The 20,247-nt window shown below is 43.3% G+C and overlaps 1 protein-coding gene across 1 annotated transcript in view; it reads left to right on the top strand.

Annotated features, from left to right (window-relative positions):
* LOC134347303 (nuclear factor 7, brain-like) overlaps positions 1-20,247 on the top strand; it is a 90,110-nt gene that overhangs the window by 15,340 nt on the left and 54,523 nt on the right. Inside the window, exons 3-5 of the mRNA XM_063049702.1 lie at positions 11,783-12,236; positions 14,196-14,291; positions 16,409-16,642. Coding sequence (XP_062905772.1) covers positions 11,823-12,236; positions 14,196-14,291; positions 16,409-16,642 — 744 coding nt within the window. The 5' untranslated portion in view covers positions 11,783-11,822. The remainder of the gene's footprint in view (positions 1-11,782; positions 12,237-14,195; positions 14,292-16,408; positions 16,643-20,247) is intronic.

Below are 20,247 nucleotides of genomic sequence, written 5' to 3'. Positions count from 1 at the left end.
TTCTCCCATGTCATAAAGGTCTAGATATTCTTTGATTTCTCCCCTTAATCTCTCCATTACTTTTGGGTTATTGAGTATATGTGAGTTTAGCCTCCATAGTGTTTTCCTCATTTTCCTTTCCAGGATTAGAGACATAGAGACTGGGCTATGATCCGACAGATCAATTGTTGCAATATTACAGTTTTTTATCCTGAGTCTATCTGTATTAAAGATAAAGAAATAGTCTATCCTTGAATAGGCTGAATGAGGGAAAGAGTAATATGTATAATCTTTACTAGTAGGGTGTAATTCCCTCCAGACATCTATAACTCCCAACTCCTCCATCAATGAATTCACTTTCCGAGTCAGAGGTTTATTCTGAGTAACTATTCTTGAAGAATCAAATATAGGATTTAATCTAATATTAAAATCCCCTCCACAAATTACTACCCCTCGAGAACTGACCATTAGGTCAAAAATGTGTCTATAAAATGACCATTCACTACCTGGAGGAGCATAAACATTCAGCAATGTTATTTCTGTACCTTCTATTCTTCCTGTGATTTTTACAAACCGTCCTTCTTTGTCTCTAGTCTCTGAAATATGTTCATAATTAAGAGTACTTGATATTAAAGTAGCTACCCATCTTTTGTGACTCAATTTATATGATGAATAAAATACATGCTTAAAGCCCATTCTTTTTAATTTTCCATGTTCAGATTGGCTCATATGTCTTTCCTGGAGGAAAGCTATTTGTGCCCTCTCTTTTTTCAATTTAGACATAATCTTATTTCTTTTAATTGGATTCAAAACTCCATTAACATTATAGGAAATTATTTTTACCAATTCAGTTTGCATTTTTCTCTAGTAAAAAAAAAGCACTCTCCTTTTCTAACCAAACAGTAAGCAATCCCTTCTCAACAGTAAACCAAGACATATAACCACACCCTAGACATTTCTGAACGTATAACATTTGAAAATTTTTCCCGACTTCCCACAGTGAGGCCTGAGCACCGAACCGCCTCAGTTCAGAGGGATAACCTCTATCTTCACCCTGTGTTAGAGGGCCCTCAACAGTTTGAATAATCATAGAGAATTTTCTCCTATTTATGTCTCGACCATATTGCTATCATTCAAGTTATTCCGCCTAGTTTATTTTCAGTTACCAGTTTTCATTTTACTTTTAAGTCCGATTTACTCTTTTCAGTCATTTCTCTTAATTAATCTGTATTCTCTGTACATTCGCGTCTGAATATTTGCAGCTTTTCCTTGTAGTTTGACACTCTGGTTCGAGTGGAGCGTCCTCGCCCCACTAACTGCCACGACTTCTGCCGAATCCTCTCCAGTAGCGACTCCGGTTGGGTGATAACTTTAATAGGTAGTCCCCGGTCCGCCAGGTCCAACGTTGCCTCCTCCACCGTAGCGTAAGTTTTTGTCCCTTCGTCGTAAAAGACTCTCAGCCGAGCTGGATACAGGGTCTGGAATCTGATGTTGTTTTCCTTCAGGACTCTCCATGTTTCCGTATATTCCTTCCGTCTGGCAAGAATCCCCGGTGCGTAGTCGTGGTCTAAACTGATTTTGCAGTTGTTCCACATGAAACCTTTCTTTTGCCATGCTCTTTTAAGCACCTCTTCCGTCATTCTGTAACTGAGAAATCTGATCAGAATCGATCTGGGCTGGGCGCCTGCCGGAGGCTGTGGTGCCAACACGCGGTGAGCCCTTTCTATCTGTAGGTCTTTTGCGGCCGGTATATCAAGGTTCTCTCTAAGCAGCTTCTCCACGAAGGGAATCATCAATCCGGGTTTACCTTCGGTTCCTTCGGGAACTCCGTAGATCCTCACATTTTCCCTTCTCGAGCGGCCTTCTTGATCTATTAGTTTCCACTGGAGCTGGTCTGGTAGCTTCAGCATTTCTGCTATCACTTCCTCGGCGTTTTGTAGCTTCTCTTCAATTCCAACAATCCTCGCTTTGGCTTCATCTATCCGCGAGTTAGTTTTTACTATTTCTCCTTTAATATCTTCCAGCTGTTTGCTGTTATCTTGTCGGAACTCGCGAATCTCTCCGAGAATCAAAGACAGAGTCACCGATTCCCCCTCATTATCTCCGTCCTGGCTTGCCGTGGGGGAGCTAGGCCCGTCGCCTTGCTGCATCTCTTTATATTTATCAGCCTTCGAAGCGGACTTTTTATTCTTGTTCTAGACATCATCCTTGCCCCTTTTATTAATATAGTTATGCAATATTAATTATTTGTCTAAATTCGATTTTGGGGCAGTTTACCTTCTTTTTTGTCGAGAGAACTTTTCCTTACGCCGCCATTCCCTTGATGACCCGGAAGTCACAAGGATTTTTTTCTTTTCTTTCCCTGCCTGTTCAGCCCTTCGTTTCGTGTGAACCGGTATCCACAGGGACTTACCAACACCACGTGGAATTTTCTTACTTAACTTATTATTACGTTATTCGTACTTACCCCCACTGCCGTGCTCTTGATTAATCCTCTGAGCCTCCTTTTATCCCCAATTCTGCCAGATTCTTTGGATCGGAGAGACCCTTCGGCAGTTGCTTCACACTTCTGAGTCCCCGAGACCCCCCAAAACCAACAGAATTCTTAGCCCAAATTATCGCAAAAAGCGCTCACCTTTTTTCTTTGGGTGCATCCTTAATTCTGTTAGCCCCATGAGGGTGTCCGAGGGACCCGGAAGCGTCCCAATCTGCTGTTCCCTTCCTCGCGGGTCTCTATCCGACACCAATTTTGTCATGGTTTCTCATTTCTCACAAACGACAAGGAGATGCAGAAAACTCGTCAAGACGTTTTAAACTTTAATTTGCAAATCAAAGCTGAGACAATCAGAAAGCTAGTAGCTGACTGCCCATCAAGGCTTGTACACAGCATTTTTATAGCAATTTTCCTATCTTATCTGCATTATCATATCCAGTCGGCCTGTGATTACATATCATCAATATATCCGCTCTCGACTTTCCACTATTGTTTTATTCCCCAACTTAATTATGTCCTAGTTTACATTTTAGACCAGGTGTCTTCTCATCCCTAACCACAGTTATTTCGTAATTGGTCTTGTATTGACATACTGCCACATATTTCATCATCCTACCTGCCACCATTATCTTTCTACTTGGTTTCATTCTAGTTTTCTTCATGAATTAGTAGTGAATAGGTCAAAAGTCATGGCTACATAGTGAATACCTTCTAATGAGCTAACAGTGGTTACATAGAGAATATTGTAGAAAATACAATGTGTCCATTTGAGTAAATAATGTAATATATTTAAGTAAATACTGTAATACATAGAAAATACAATGTGTGCATTTGCATTTTCCAATAAGGTCAGTGACCTTCATCAGATTTTTTTTTGTGTTTAAACTCAAAATCTTCTGAACATGCTTTCTCTTCGTGCATGTGATTACTGTTCTATTTCAGTGGATTGCATATTTCTCATGTATTCAAATAAATTTTTTTGAAACTAAATACTTGCATGGCGAAGTTGTGTCTGCAAGCTTTCTCTGCCGCTCAAAACATGCCTGGGTCTGGCTTTTCCGCATTTGAAACCAAGCCTTACACACCATGCAGGAGAAGAATCCTTGAAATTTGCCATCTGTTTAACTCTCCACAGATGCTGTGTGAACAACTGAGTGCTTCCACTGCTCGCAGTAACTGTTTTCAATTTCCAAGACAGCTAGTTTATTTTTGCTGTAATAAATTCAAAGTAAATTTATTATCTAAGTATGTATGCAATGTGCAACCCAAGTTTCGTCTTCCCACAGACAGCCATTAAAAGGAAGAAAACCATGGAACCCATTAAAAGAAAAGTATAACCAAAAAAAAGACAAATCACGCAAACTTCAAAAAAAGGAGTGGAAAACACAATACAAAACATCAAACCCAAAGTCATCAAAACAGTGCAGGCATATTCAGTTCAGTCAATCCAGCGCTGTGCTGTTTTTGAACTGCAGGCGGCAAAGCCAGTCCGCCACGATCAAAATGGTGACAAATGGAGCATCCAGAAAGTCACCACAATGTGAGTTACAGAGTCCAATCCACAAATTGCATCGATCAAGCCTAGGCCAAGACCCGTGACTCCCTCACCTTTCTCCGGTAGCATCGAGTGGGAGGGGGAGAAAGGCTGATTGGACATTGGCACTTTCATCTGGGAGCAGCAAGAGGGCAACTAGTCACCCACAGGCAGATGGCACTGAGCACCCGCTTGCTTCTGCTCTTGCCTTCACAGACTTCAGTCTTCCCCGGCACCTCAATCGGCGAGAAATGGGAACTCAGCACGGGCTTGTGCTCTGTCTCCAGGCTGCACACTTCGCTTGAAGCTCGTGAGGTGATGAATGAGGTTAAGCATTATGTTAACTATCAGTTTATTGGTATCTTCAGTGCAAAACTACAGCAATGAAGGAAGAGAAGAGGTTAGGATCAAAAAGGGATATGGATCATGTGCAGGCAGCTGGAAACACAATGCAGACATTGTGGGCTGAAGGGCTTGTTCCTGTTCTTTACTGTCCTGTGTGCTGCCTGACCTGCTGGATAGTTCCAGCAGGAAGGCCCACATGACAGTGAGTATAGGAATAGAGTGAGGTGGAGAATAAATAGGTGGCTGAGGGATTGGAGCAGGGGGCAGGGATTCAGTTTTCTGTATCATTGGGACCTAAGTTTCACTTGATTCCGAGGAGGACCGACATCCTGGTAGGGAGGTTTGCTAGACCTTTTAGGCAGAGTTTTAATTAGAATTGCTGGGGAGTGGGAACCGACCTGAAGAGACAGAGGAAGGGGTGTTTGGCTGACAAATAGAGAAAGCTTGCAGACACTGCGGGAGGGAGGATATGCAGGTGATAGAGAAGAGTTGCACTTAGACCGATGGTGTAAGGTGTGTCTATTTTAATGCAAGGAGTATGATGAACAAAGCGGATGAGTTTGGAGTGTGGATCAGTACTTGGAGGTGTGATGATGTAGCCATTACAGAGACTTCAATGGTTGAAGGGCAGGAATGCTTACTTAGAGTGCCAGGCTGTATATGTTTCAGAAAGGACAAGGAGGGAGGCAAGAGAGGTGGGAGCATGGCGTTGCTGATCAGAGATAGCATCAAGGCTGCAGAAAAGGAGGAAGTCATAGACGGATTGTCTACTGAACCTCTGTGGATGGAAATTGGGAACAGGAAGGGTCAATAACTACTGGGTGTTTTTTAGTACAGAGATATTGAGGAGCAGATAGGGAGACAGATTCTGGAAAGGTGTAATAATAACAGGGTTGTCGTGGTGGGAGATATTAATTTCCTAAATATTGATTGGCATCTCCCTAGAGCAGGGATCCCCAACCTTTTTTGTACCGCGGGCTGGTTTGATATTGACAATATTCTTGCGGACCAGCTGACCGGGGGGGGCGCGGGGGGGGTCTCAGGTAGGGTTAAGCTCAACTCAACGTGCCGATTTTTTTTCCACAAATCGGTTTTGGCTTAATCTTCCCAACTATACATACATAATTTCTTCTTTATATAGGCTGTGTGTTTATCAAATAATTCCTGCTTTTACTATATGTTAGTGTTATTTTTGGTTTTGTATGTTATTTGGTATGATTTGGTAGGTTATTTTTTGGGTCTGGGAACGCTCAAATTTTTTTCCCATATAAATTAATGGTAATTGCTTCTTCGCTTTACGCCATTTCGGCACGAAAGGTTTCATAGGAACGCTCTACCTTAGCGGGGCAAATACGGGACAAGGGCGGTCCCGTATGGCAGTGGTCCCCAACCACCAGGCCGCAAAGCATGTGCTACCAGGCCACGAGGAAACGATACGATTTGGCGATATGAGTCAGCTGCACCTTTCCTTATTCCCTGTCACACGAACTGTTGAGCTTGAACACACGCGAGGTCATTACACACGTCAGGTCATTACCCACACGTCATCCATGTCAGCGCGGGAAGGAGATCAACTCCTCGAGCTTGCAAATAACGGCGGGCTGAAAAGTATGTTTGGCATAGCATCTCAGCTGGCATTCCGGATCAAAGTCAAGGCTAAATATCCTGAGATAGCCACGAAAGCACTGAAAACGTTGCTTCTATTTCCAACATACCTCTGCAATGAATGCAACGAAAACTAAATTGTGGAATAGACAGGACATAAGGAACCCCCTTCGAGTATCACTGTCTCCCATCACCCCTCGATGGCACCATCTTGATGCAGGGAAACAAGCCCAAGGCTCCCACTGATTCAGCAATATTGGTGTATTGCAGTGATTTTATATGTTCATACAGGGAAAATATGTGCTGTGTGTTTAATATCCAAATATTACTTAAAATGTTATGATGCTATTGACTTGTAAGTGACTTATATAACCATATAACAATTACAGCACAGAAACAGGCGATCTCGGCCCTTCTAGTTCGTGCCGAACACTACTCTCACCTAGTCCCACTGACCTGCACTCAGCCTACAACCCTCCATTCCTCTCCTGCCCATATACCCATCCAATTTTTCTTTAAACGATAATATCAAACCTGCCTCTACCACTTCTACTGGAAGTTCGTTCAACACTTACTTCAAGCTCCCCTGTCCTCCCAGGATAATTGACTTATCACTATATTCTTGTGAGGAAAATACGTGCTGTGTGTTTAATATTAAATTCATTAGATAAACCCTTTTAGAAATGAAATTGAGTGCATTAGCCACTTATCACCTATATTCCGGTCGTGATTAACACCCCCTACTGAACAGAATCGCCAAAAACAATTTGTAGAAAAAAATTGGCACCTACACGCATGCACACACAGGTGCCCGCGCAAGGCTTCATGGTCATTGTAGATAAGCATACAAGAGGAGAGGCTGTACATGATCTGGTATTGGGAAATTAACCTGGTCAGCTGTCAGATCTCTCAGTGGGAGAGTACCTTGGCGATAGTGATCACAATTCTATCTCCTTTACCGTAGAATTGGAGAGGGATAGGAACAGACAAGTTAGGAAAGCCTTTAATTGGAGTAAGTGGAAATATGAGGCTATCAGGCAAGAACTTGGAAGCATAAATTGGGAACAAATGTTCTCAGGGAAATATACGGAAGCAATGTGGCAAATGTTCAGGAGATATTTGCATTGGGTTTTGCACAGGTACTTTCCAGTGAGACAGGGAAAGGATGGCAGGGTACAGGAACCATAGTGTACAAAGGCTGTTGTCATTCTCATCAAGAAGGGAAAAAAGAGCTTACAAAAGGTTCAAAAAACTAGGTAATGATAGAGATCTAGAAGATTATAAGGCTGGCAGGAAGGAGCTTAAGAAAGAAATTAGGAGAGCCAGAAGGGGCCATGAGAAGGCCTTGGTGGGCAGGTTTAAGGAAAACCCCAAGGCATTCTAGTAGTATGTGAAGAGCAAGAGGATAAGATGTGAGAGAATAGGACCAATCAAGTGTGACAGTGGGAAAGTGTGTTTGGAACCGGCAGAGATAACAGAGGTACTGAATGAATACTTTGCTCAGTATTCAATACGGAAAGGATCTTGGTAATTGTAGAGATGACACAGCTGATTGAAAAGCTTGAACATGTAGATATTAAGAAAGAGCATGTGCTGGAACTTTTGGAAAGCATCAAGTTCAATAAGTCACCGGAACAGGACGAGATGTACCCCAGTCTACTGTGGGAGGCGCGAGAGAAGATTGTCAAGCTTCTGGCGTTGATCTTTGCATCATCAATGGGGACAGGAGAGGTTCCAGAGGATTTGAGGGTTGCGGAAGTTGTTCCCTAATTCAAGAAACGGAGTAGAGATAGCCCAGGAAATTACTTCAGTGGTTGGTAAGTTGATGGAGAAGATCCTGAGAGGCAGGATTTGTGAACATTTGGAGAGGCATAATATGATTAGGAATAGTTGACATGGCTTTGTGAATGGCAGGTTGTGCATTACGAGCCTAATTGAATTTTTTGAGGATGTGACTAAGCACATTGATGAAGGTGGAGCAGTAGATGTAGTGTGTATGGATTTCATCAAGGCATTTGACAAGGTACCCCATGCAAGGCTTATTAAGAAAGTAAGAAGGCGTAGGATCCAAGGGGACATTACTTTGTGGATCCAGAAGTGGCTTGCCCACAGAAAGCAAAGAGTGGTTGTAGACGGGTCATTTTCTGCATGGAGGTTGGTCACAATTAGTGTGCCTCAGGAATCTGTTCTGGGACCTCTACTCTTCGTGATTTTTATAAATGACCTGGATGAGGAAGTGGAGGGATAGGTTAGTAAATTTGCTGATGACATAAAGGTTGGAGGTGTTGTGGATAGTATGGAGGCCTGTCAGAGGTTACACAGGACATTGATAGGATGCAAAACTGGGCTGAGAACTGACAGATGGAGTTCAACCCAGATAAGTGTAAGCTAGTGCATTTTGGTAGGATAAATATGATGGCAGGATATGGTATTAATGGTGAGACTCCTGGCAGTGTGGAGGATCAGAGGGATCTTGGGGTCCGAGTCTATAGGACACTCAAAGCTGCTGCGCAGGTTGACTGTGGTTAAGAAGGCATATGGTGCATTGGTGTTCATCAACCATGGGATTGAGTTGTTAGATCCGAGAGGTAATGTTGCAGCTATATAGGACCCTGGTCAGACCCCACTTGGAGTACTGTGCTCAGTTCTGATCACCTCACTACAGGAAGGATGTGGAAACCATAGAAAGGGTGCAGAAATTTACAAGGATGTTGCCTTGAATGGAGGAGCATGCTGTATGAGAATAGGTTGAGTGAACTCATCCTTTTTTTTCTTAGAGCAACGGAAGATGAGAGGTGACCTGATAGAGATGTATAAGATGATGAGAGGCATTGATCATGTGGATATTCCCAGGTTTTTTCCCAGGGCTGAAATGGCTAGCAAGAGAGGACACAAATTTAAGGTGCTTGGAAGTAGGTACAGAGATATCTGGGGTAAGTTTTGTTACGCAGAGAGTGGTGAGTGCATAGAATGGGCTGCCAGCAACGGTGGTGAAGGCAGGTACGATAGGGGTCTTTTAAGAAATTCCTGGACAGCTACATGGAGCTCAGAAAAATAGAGGGCTATTGGTAACCCTAGGTAATTTCTAAGGTAAGGACATGTTCGGCACAGATTTGTCGGCCGAAGGGCCTGTTTTGTGCTGTTGGCTCTCTATGTTTCTATGGCCCTTCCAATCGTGCCACCCAGCAACCCCGAATTTAACCCGAGCCTGATCACAGGCAATTTACAATGACCAGTTAAGCTACAAACTGGTACATCTTTGGACAGTAGGAAAAAACCAGAGCACCTGGAGGAAACCCACACAGACACGGGGAGAATGTGCCAACTCCTTACGGATAGTGGTAGAAATTTCTCTCTCCCAGTTTCTTGTCTTGAAATATTGCCTTCGCTTCCCTTTCATTTCCTGCATCCATGTGAACCTGGATGTAACATTTTTGTTTTGTTTCAGAATTCCAGTATTTGCATTTTTATTAATGCCTTCATGTTTTTCTGGTGACGTAGGCTGAGAAATAAAACACTGGATGGGGCAACTTCTTCAACTTGGAGAAAGATCTTTAACACCAACCAAACAGAGAGGACCTTAGCTTCATTGAATGCTCCATCTACAGCAGGGGACCCCAACACATTCTTTGCACCACGGACCGGTTTAATATTGACAATATTCTTATGGACCGGCCGACCGGGGGACACTTTGCCCCTGGAAAGACTACCATGACTATGAAGCCTTGCACGGGCACCTGTGTGCACATGCATGACGTGCGCATGTGCGTACATGCCAAATTTTCCCCCACTATCAGCTATGTCTTCATCTGCCCGACTATACTGGACATACATTATTTCTACTTTATATAGGCTGTATTTATCATATCATTCCTGCTTTTACTACATATTAGTGTTACGTATTTATTTTCAGTTATATGTGTTATTTGCTATGATTTATTAGGTTATTTTTTGGGTCTGGGAACACTCAAAAAATTTTTCCCATATAAATTAATGGTAATTCCTTCTTCGCTTCATGCCATTTCGGCACAAAAGGTTTCATAGGAACGCTCTACCTTAGCGGGGGAAATATGGGACAAACCAATTTAGCCCAATATACGGGATGTCCCGGCATATACGGGACAGTTGGCAACCCTATGTTCAAGTTCAACAGTGCGTGACAGGGCATGAGGAAAGGTGCAGCTGACTCATATTGTTTCCTTACGGCCCGGTAGCACATGCTTTGTGGCCCGGTGGTTGGGGTCCACTGATCTAGATGGATACTTAGAAACAAAAAAAGCACATCAACTGAATTTTAAATTTGTTTATTATTGTCACATAGTGAGGTACGGTGAACAGCTTTGCTTTGCAAGTGTAACCCTCAGGTTTGGCTAGCGGCGTTAATCTAGTGGAAGACGGCCTCCGGCTGAGAAATCTTGTTTGGGTGGATGCTGTGTGATGTGTTTCCCTGTTACAAATCAGTACCATGAAATAACAAACAGTACACAATATGCAATTAAATGATTGAGCTTTATAATTCTTAATTTGACTGTAGAGTTAGTAAAGATAAAGGGCCCATTCTCATGAAACAAGACTAATACGCAACGTTGGAGCACACTGTTTTCCCATCTGTTCATTCTCCATCGATTTTTCCCTGTCGACTCCTGACCCCATTCCAAGACAACTCCGTCCTGCAGTCTACAACTTCCCCATTCCAGCATCTTCTGCTGAACAAAAGACCGTGAAACCTTCTCTTGAGCACACGAGAGAAAAACGCCTCCCCTCATTGGCCAGCGCGCATTCCAAAGACCCCGCTATCTCCAGTCATAACCCAAACACTGCGCTACAGAGAAACCTTTACAGTAGCAGTGAAACCTTTCTCGGGTTGTTACACATGATATTTGTAAAGATTGCTTTATTGCTTTGAGGTAGTACATGGGAAAACAATAAAATGCCTGACAGTGTTACAACTACAGAAACCGTGCACTGCAGGCGGTGTATACGGTGTAAGGTCACAATGAGGTAGTTTGAGAGCCTATCTCATTGTACGAGTTTTATGACAATGGGATAGAAATTGTCCTTGAGTCTGGTGGTACAAGCTTTTAGGATTTTGTATTTTCTACTGATGGGAGGGAGAGAAGAGAATGCCTAGGATGGGTGGAGTCTTATGTTGCCTGTGTTAACAAGGCAGCAAGATGTGTAGAGTAGATGGGGTCCAGGGGATGCAGGATGTTTCCCACAGATCTGTTGAGCTGTGTCCACAATTCTCTGAATTTTCCCCTGGTCAAATGCAAAGCAGTTACTCTACCAAGCTGTGATAAATCCAGAGGGGATGCTGCTCTGGTGCATCTATGAAAATTGGTGGAGCCAAAGGGAGCATGCCAAATTTCTTTGTCCTTTTGAGGCACTACAGGCCATCTTGGCCTGTGTGTTTTCTTGGTTGTCATATCTAAGTAATTGGAACACAACAGGCTATTGGTGATATTCACTCTGAGATTGAGGCTTTCCACCCTTGTGAGCTCAGTGCCATTGATTTAAAAAGGATTTTGTGCACTGACCCCCCCCTTCCTGAAGTCAATGAGTAGCTCATCTGTTCAGACATCGAGAGAAAGGTTGTTGTCATGACACCATGCCATGAGGCTCTCAATCTTGTCCTGTGCTCTAACATATTGTCACTTGAGATTCAGCCATCTATAGTGGTGTCATCTGTAAACTTGCAGATGGACATGGGGGGTGGGGGGGAAATCTGTCCAAGCAATTGTAGGTGTATGACAATAAAGTTTCATGTCATCTAAAATAAAAAAAAACAAAAGGGCATTAAATAAGGATTCTTTTTATATATGCAGATTTTTAAGGACAGTAGCACAGAAGACTCACCTTTAGAAAATGGCTGCTGCTCCACCTCTTGGTAGACTCTTCAGTGAGGTCACCTGCTCCATCTGTTTGGACTTCTTCCAGGAGCCGGTCACTCTGGAATGTGAGCACAATTTCTGCCGGCTGTGCATCTCACGGAGCTGGGAGCAGGGCGAAGCCTTCTACTCCTGCCCCGAGTGCAGGAAAGTGTTCAGGGAGAGGAGGCTGAAACCCAACCGGCTGTTGGCCAACATCGTGGAAGGCGTGAAGGAGCTGAAGCCGGAGCCCCGCTGGGGGAACCCCACCTTCTACTGTCAGAGGCACGAGGAGAAACACAAGCTCTTCTGTCTAGGGTGCCAGGGCCTCCTCTGTGTGGTCTGCTCATGCTCCAGTGAACACAGGGGTCACAGAGTCATCCCCATCGAGGAGGCTTCTGTCCTGTACAGAGTAAGTGGGTTGTGGTTATGCAAGGACTGAGGGGGATGGCTCATGAAGCTGGAGGGGGGGCGGGGTTATGCACAAGGTAGGCGGAATGTGGTTTGGAAGGAAATTAACTGCGGGCATTGGAATAGGCAGCTGGTAGGAAGTGGTAAGGTTGGTAAGTAGTGGGATTTGAATAGCCTTTGAGGGAATATTGTCTTCAAATTTTCCACCTTCATAGCCCATCGTCCAGCTGAGTGAGTGAGCAAAGGCATGTCAGATGGAGTAAATGCAACATTAGCCAAAACAGAAAAATAGGTAATTTGTAAATGGTGGTAAATATTGTTGTTGGAAGGGGCCAAGGTTTCCATGGATTCCTACTATTATACTGAATGCCAGCAATGTGTAGACAAACTTGCTGTATGCCTTCTTTACCAGCATATCTACTTGTGTCGCTACTTTGATGCTTGAGCCTCAATCTCTCCCCTAAGGGTCCTGCCATTTGGTGAGAATGTTCTCTTTCTAGTTGACCTCCCAAAGTGCAACAAATCACACTTGTCCAGATTAATCTCCACCTGCCACTTTTCTGCCCATAATTACAACTGAGCTATGTCCTACTGTATCTTTTGACAACTGTCTTTGCTATCCACAGTTCCCCGATCTCCAGCAGTTGGAGGGATGTAGATAACCAAAGCAAGGTCAAAGAGGGCAGATATGAGAGTTACTGGTTCTGGAGGTGAATATTGAGAGATATGCATCTGGTGTAAGCAGGATATGGCAATGTGGCAGGGGTAGGCATACCTAGGAAAGATAGAGATAATGGGAAGAATGTGGATGTACTGAGTAGGATGCAATACAGGGAGGGTGTGGATATACAGATAGAGTGTAAGGCAGTCAGGAAACTTGAGTGTGAGATATAGTATGGACAAAGACATAACTACAAAATAATGGCCTCTCATTTAAAACTGAGGAGCATAGAAATTTCTTCTCCCAGTGGTAAATCTCTTGAACTCAGCCTTGAGGATAGTGGAAGTCAGGCTGTTAGATATATATGAAATGCAGATAGACTAATAATTGAAAGATCAATTCATTAATGGGTTGGATAAATATATATGAACTGCAGATAGACTAATAATTGAAAGAGTAATCCATTAATGGGCATGAATCAACCACTATCATGTTGAATGGTGTCACAGATTTAAGGGGCCTACTGCTATTTTCATGTGTTCATGGGCACCTGCGGCAAAGCCTAGTTAGAGCCAAGTGAAAGGGTTATTAAAAGAGGAACGTTTGATGGCTCTGGATCTGTACTCCCTGGAATTCAGAAGGATGAGGGGGGGAATCTCATTGAACCTTTTTCAATGTTGAAAGGCCTAGACAGATTAGAGGTGGAAAGGATGTTTCCCATGGTGGGAGAGTCTTGGACAAGGGGGCACAGGTTCAGGACGGAGGGGTGGCCTTTCAAAACAGAGATGTGGAGAAATTCCTTTAGCCAAAAGGGTGTTGAATTTGTTGCCACGCGCTGCTGTGGAGGCCAAGTCGTTGGGTGTATTTAAGGCAGAGATTGATAGATTCTTGAATGGACATGGCATCAAAGGTTACGGGGAGAAAGCCAGGAACTGGGTTGAGGAGGAGGAAAAAGAGGATCAGTCATGATTAAATGGTGGAGCAGGCTCGATGGGGCAGATGGCCTAATTCTTCTTCTGTGTCTTATGGTTTTATGGTCACATCCAAAAGACAAAATGAGGAGAAATTGCCGTCACATCCCTTGCCATCACTTTACTTGGTGTTTTTCTGAACTGTGGTTTAATCTGGCAACCGGCTAAAGATTAAAAGCTGTAAACTTCAGTTCACTTTTTCATTCATTGACAGACTCTGTTCTGCTAAGTATTTGTGGCATTCTGATTGTGGATATTGTGTGTTAGTAACTTAATCTGCTCAGTAACCTGTTAGAGTTGGAACTAAAACAGTATATTATTTCCCCAGGAAAAGCTGGAAAAAGCCAAGGATTTTCTCCATGCCCAAAGGGAGCAGGCAGGTCAATGTCAAAGCCAGCAAGAAGCAAAGATATCCAAAATCAAGGTGAAAATCAATCCCTTGCACCAGGTGGTGGTGTTGTATTCGTTGGCTCTCTGGGTACAGAAGATTTGTGCAATAGTTTCTGAGTGGCCTATATACTCCTGAATTTGGAGAAACAAGAGGTGATCTTAGTGAACGATATAAAACTTTCATGGGATTGATACAGAGTTCATGTTTTCCCTGTCTTATGTATATAGAACTGGAGGTCCCAGCCTCAATAAAAGGTAGGTCATTAAGGATAGGCACATTGAGAAATCTGGAGACGCAAGAAATAACTAATTCTGCAATCTGGTGCAAAAAAAAACTGAAGGAGCTTAGTAGGTCAGGCAGAATCTAAAAGTAAGAGTCTAGATTATTGTCATGTGCAGGAGTACAGGTAGGGACAGATGCAATGGAAAAACGTGCTTACACTTCTGTTTACAGCAGCTTGACAGGCAATAGTATCAGGTAAGCAGCATTTCCAAGAAAAAAAACATAAATGTTGCAGAAAAAACACAGAACAATGTTAAACAGAAAAACTAAATCTATTTTAAAGAAAGAAAGATTAGCTTGATCTGTGTTGTTCGCCTCAAATCAGCAAGGATTATGTTGCAGCTTTTCTGACGCCAACAAAGCATGCTCACAGCCTACTAATTCTAACCATTACAATGCTTATTTGGAATGTGAGGGGTAACCGGAGCACCGTTAAGAAATTCACATGGTCATAGGAGAACCACAAATTCTTTACAGACACTGGCAAAAACCGAACATTACTGGAAAATTGCTGGTGCTGTAAAGTTATTACACTAACCGCTATGCCACTGTGCGGCCCTTAGTACAAACTGATGGAGTGTAGTGATTAGAGTTACTTCAAGTTGTTTCAAGAACCGAATGGTTGAAAGGAAATTGCTGTACCAGTGGTGTGGGACTTCAGGCCTCTTATACCTCCTGCCTAATGGTAGCTGCGATTGAAAAGGCTTTGCTGTAACATTCAGCAGTCTATGTTGGGGTATTGGCAATGGAGAGAGTAGCTTTAAATTCCTGAGTGTTAACATTTTGGATTGACCTGTCCTGGGCCCAGCACATACATGCAATCGTAGGGAAGGTGCATCAGCTCCTTTACTTTTTTTTTTAACAGGGTTAAGGTTTGGCATGTCACCGAACAAACTCACACAGATATACTGTTGACTGTACCCTGACTGATTGCCTCATGGTCTAGTTTGTCAGTTTAAATGTTCAGGAATGTAGGAAGCTGCTGTGGGTAATGTATTCAGCCCAATATATCGTGGGCATATCCCTCCCTGCCATCAGTAGTATCAGTCACATCTGCAAGAGGGTCTGCCTCAAGAGAGCAACATCTCATCATCAAAGATTTGCACCAGCTGGTTTTGGCATCAATGGAGAGAAATTGGCAGTTGATGTTTTGAGTTGAGGCCATTCATCTGGATTGAAAGATAAGGGGGGGGGGTGGTTAGACAGCATGATGTGGTGAAGGGAGAGGCTGGGCCAGGAGTATGCAAGTGATAGGTAAGGAGAGGTGATGAGCAGGTTGAGAAGGGAAGAGTGGAAGTAGTGACAGAGGATGTGTAGTGAAAAGTGGAGGCAATGAAGGGCTGCAGATGATGTCCAGTGATACGAAACGAAGGCGAAGCGCAGAATCAAATAAGGGAGGTTGGGTTATTGTATTGGGTGAGAGAGGTAGGGGAGGGGAACCAGTAGGAAGCGTTGAATAGCTACAATTCATCAGCAGCGATGAGCTCTTCCGTCAGTAACAATGAGGAAATAATAGTCTTATTGTACTGTAATAGTATTGGTGGTATTCCTATTTATTCTGTATTTCATTTAAATCCATAATTTATTTAATTAAACAGTAGCGTATCTTTGTTATACTTTTAAACTACTTCCATGAAACTTCAGCTATTTGAGGCAGCTGTTTAATTGGGCCAAAATGCACTGGTCCTGAAATGTCCAAATTAACTGCTATCCACTGTAATTGTTAATGTTTTTGTTGCATATGACAGCACACCATAGCAAAATCCTGATACATGTAGATGTAAGTAAATCAGTTTGGTCTGAAGCTATCTTTGGCTTGGTGAAAGTTGGTTGCAGTGAAATGTATTGAGGTTGCTATTTCTGTGCAGGAGGAAGGTGAATTGCTGAAGGAGCAGGTTAAGGCTGATCTAGCCAGCATCTATCAGTTCCTCGATAAGAAGAAGCAGGAGCTTGAGGCAAAGATCGACGAAGAGGTCTGCAAGACAGTTCGGCCCTTGCAAGAGGACCTGGTGAAGGTCTGCCAGGGTGCCTCCAGGATCGAGCAAGCATATCAAGATATGCAGGTACAACTGAGCTTCAAAGAGCCGCAAGAGCTGCTTCAGGTGAGAGGTAACGGGCAGTCCACCTGACATGCGATGGATTTCAACTTTGTTCTTTACTTTAAGCACGTTCTGAGTCAATTTCTCTGGATTATATAAAAAAAAAACAAGCTTGCATTAAAATGCTCCTCCTGCTGATTTTGAGACATTCCCTGATTCATCTTTACAGCAATATGAGGTTAAATGTGACCGTATAGCGAGTGTAGTAGCCATCAACTGGTGCACAGCAGTATCTTAGTCAGTTAATTAATGTTGACCATGGCATGTCTGACATTGTGATTTTTGCCTGCCTCAAAGATGTCTCATTTCAAAGGCCAGTATCTCTGACAGTACAGCTGGCCCTTGTCATCTTTTGAGCTCTGCTGGGTTTTACTAAGGCTGGAACCACTCTGTCTGGACTGAGTGCTTCTTGCTGAGTCTTGGGGCCTGTCTGCTGAGTGCAGTCCCTGGCTGGCTGCATGTCCTTTTGTCTTGGGGCTTTTCTCTGTCCCGGAATTCAAACCATTCCCCCACGCTGGTACCCTGTAATGTTTACAATCCTTTTAACACTCTCAGTGTGAAGTAGTGACCGAGCTGCCTCTATACAATGATGAGCAGACATCCTTCACTGATATCCTACACCCGTCAATTGCAGAGAATTCCAGTGCTGGAATCTAGAGCAACAGTGCTGGTGGAACTCAGTAGGTCGAGCGGCATGTGTTTGGGGAGAGCACGTTCCCAACATTTCAGGAAGAACCTCTGCGTCAGCAGAGAGTGGAGAAGAGAGACAGGGAGTGGAACAAAAAGGAGAGGGGGGTGAGATGGGAGACAGATTTGACTGGTGAACTGGGGAGGGCCGAAGGAATCCAGTGGTGTTGCTGTCTGATATTAGTTAAATTTCAGGAATCTATAGGTAATAGAGCATAGAAATCATCCCCTCCCCCTTCTCTCCTTTTCCATTCCCTAGTCTGGCTCCCCTCTTCTCCTTTCCTCCTCTACCTATAAACTCCCTGTGGTGCCCCTCCTAATTCCATTTCTCTCATGGTCCTCTCCCATCAGATTCCTCCTTCTTCAGCTTTTCCTCTTTCACCTTCCAGCTTCTCACCATCCTTCCCTCCCCTACTCACCTGGCTTCATCCCCTCCCCCAGCACCTTGTTCTGGCTTCTTGCCCCTTCCTTTCCAGTCTCGATAAAAGGTTTTGGCTCAAAATGTTGACAATTTACTGCTTTCCAGAGATGCTCCCTAACCTGAGTTACTCTGGCATTTTGTGTGTGTTACCATGGAAACTGCCACCAAACTAGTCCCTTATTTGGCTCATACTCCTTTAACTTACCCCCCTCCCCATTTGCGTGTATATCAAAATGCTTTTATGCTATTCATCTGGTACCTACCTTAAAAGTAGCTTGTTCGATATAAACTCCACCCTCTGTGGGGATAAATTGCCCATGAAGTCTGCTTTAAATCTTTCACATCTGACCTAAACTTATGCCCGATAGATTTAGGTCCACTTCCCCGGGATAAAGACCCGAACTGTATATTTTATGATCTACATTACAAGGAATAAAGTCTTAGCCTGCCCAGCTCATTCCATTTGTTCTGTTAGAAATCCCTTATGAGTAGAATTCTTAGATGAAAGACCATTGCACCAGTGATGAGGATCAAGAAAGTATGGTCAAGGGAGATGGAAGAGCGCTTACAGTACTGCTTTGAAACAGTGTCTTGACAATTTTCAGGGATTAATCTTCAGATCTGAAGGAATACGCCACTATTGTCATCAACATCATGAAGCCCCATGTGGACGAGTGTATATCTTCGAGAACATACCAGACATACCCAAACTATAAAGCCACGGATGAACCAAGAGACTTGTAGTCTGCTGATAGCTAGATCTGTGTCATTCAAGACCAGTGATCCAGAACTATACAAGAAGTCCAGGTACAAACTACAGAAGGCTATTTTAAGAGCAAAATAAAAACAATTCTGATTAAAGTTAGAGGAGGAATTGGAATTAGGTCAGCTCTCAGGGTTTGTAGGTCACTACTTCCTACAAGGCAAAATCTGATATGAATGGCTGCGATGCTTCACTCCCAGGTGAGCTCAATGCCTTTCATATACACTTTGAAATGGAGAATAAAATTACACTTGTGCAAATTCCTGCAGCATTTGGTGACTCTGTGATCTGTCTGAGAGGCTGATGTCAGAACATCTTCAATGAGGATGAACCCTTCCAACACGAGACCCTGATGGTGTACCTGGTAGGACACTGAAAACCTGTGCCAACCGACTTGTGGAAGCATTCAAGGACTTATTTGATCTCTCACTGCTTCAGTCAGAGGTTCCAACCCACTTCAAAAGGACAACCAGATACCACAAAGAGCATGGTGAGCTACCTCAATAAGCTTACTAGCTCTTTCTTCAGTTAGTCCTGACGAAGGGTCTCGGCTTGAAACGTCGACTGTACCTCTTCCTAGAGATGCTACCTGACCTGCTGCGTTCACCAGCGACTTTGATGTGTGAATTTCCAGCATCTGCAGAATTCCTCGTGTTTGCGTGCTCAATAAGTGTCACCCAGTTGCTTTCATACGTATCTAATGTGATGAAATGTTTTGAGAGGTTGGTCATGGCCAGAATTAACTTCTCACTAAGCAGGGACTTGGACCTGCTGCGATTTGCCTTTCACCACAATAGGTCTACAGAGGATGCAATCTCATTGGCTCTTCATGTGGCCTTGGATTACCTGGACAATAGTAATACCTAAGTCAGTCTGCTGTTGATTGATTACAGCTCAGCATTCAACACCATCATACAGTCGATATTAATTAAGAGGCTCCAAAACCAGTACGTATGTACCTCCCTCTGCAACTGGATCCTTGACTTCCTTACTGGGAGACCACTTTCAGTGCAGATCAGAAATAACATGCAATCAACACTGGTGCACCTCAAGGATGCATTGTTTTATTTTATGTACATCCACAACTGTAAATAGGCACAGCTCAAATGTAATTTTAAATTTGTTGACACAAATAATGTGGCTGAATTTCATATGGTGTCATGGAGGTGCACTCAATATTGCTAAGACCAAGGAATTGATTGTGGACCAGGAAGGGGAATTTGAGGGAACACACCAGGGTGAGCAGTTTCAAGTTCCTGGGTGTCAACGTCTCTAAAGAGCTATCCACATATTGATTCAATTAGAAAGAAGGCACAACTATATTTCATTAGGTATTTGAGCAGATTTGTTATGTCACTACGGACTCATGCAAATTTCTACATGTGTACCATGGAAAGCATTCTGACTGATTGCATTACTGTCTATGGAGGGGTATAGAAGGGCCAATGCACAAGATTGGGAAAAAACTGCAGGAAGTTTTAAACTTCGCCAGTACTACATGGGCACAAGCCTCACAGCATCGAATGTCTTCAAAAGGCAATGCCTCAAAAAGTTAGCGTTGTCATAAGGACCTCCATCACCCAGGAAATACCCTCTTCTTATTGCCGCCAACAAGGAGAAGATGGAAGAGCCTGAAGATACACACTCAACATTTTAAGAACTGCTTCTTCCTCACTGATAACAGAGATCTGAATGGACAATAAGCCCATGTGCACTACTACTTTAATTTATATAATA

The sequence above is a fragment of the Mobula hypostoma genome, chromosome 5, assembly GCF_963921235.1.
Source record: "Mobula hypostoma chromosome 5, sMobHyp1.1, whole genome shotgun sequence".
NCBI lineage: Eukaryota > Metazoa > Chordata > Chondrichthyes > Myliobatiformes > Myliobatidae > Mobula > Mobula hypostoma.
Note: the sequence above shows the minus strand (reverse complement) of the source record. Positions and strands in the feature narration are given on the sequence as shown.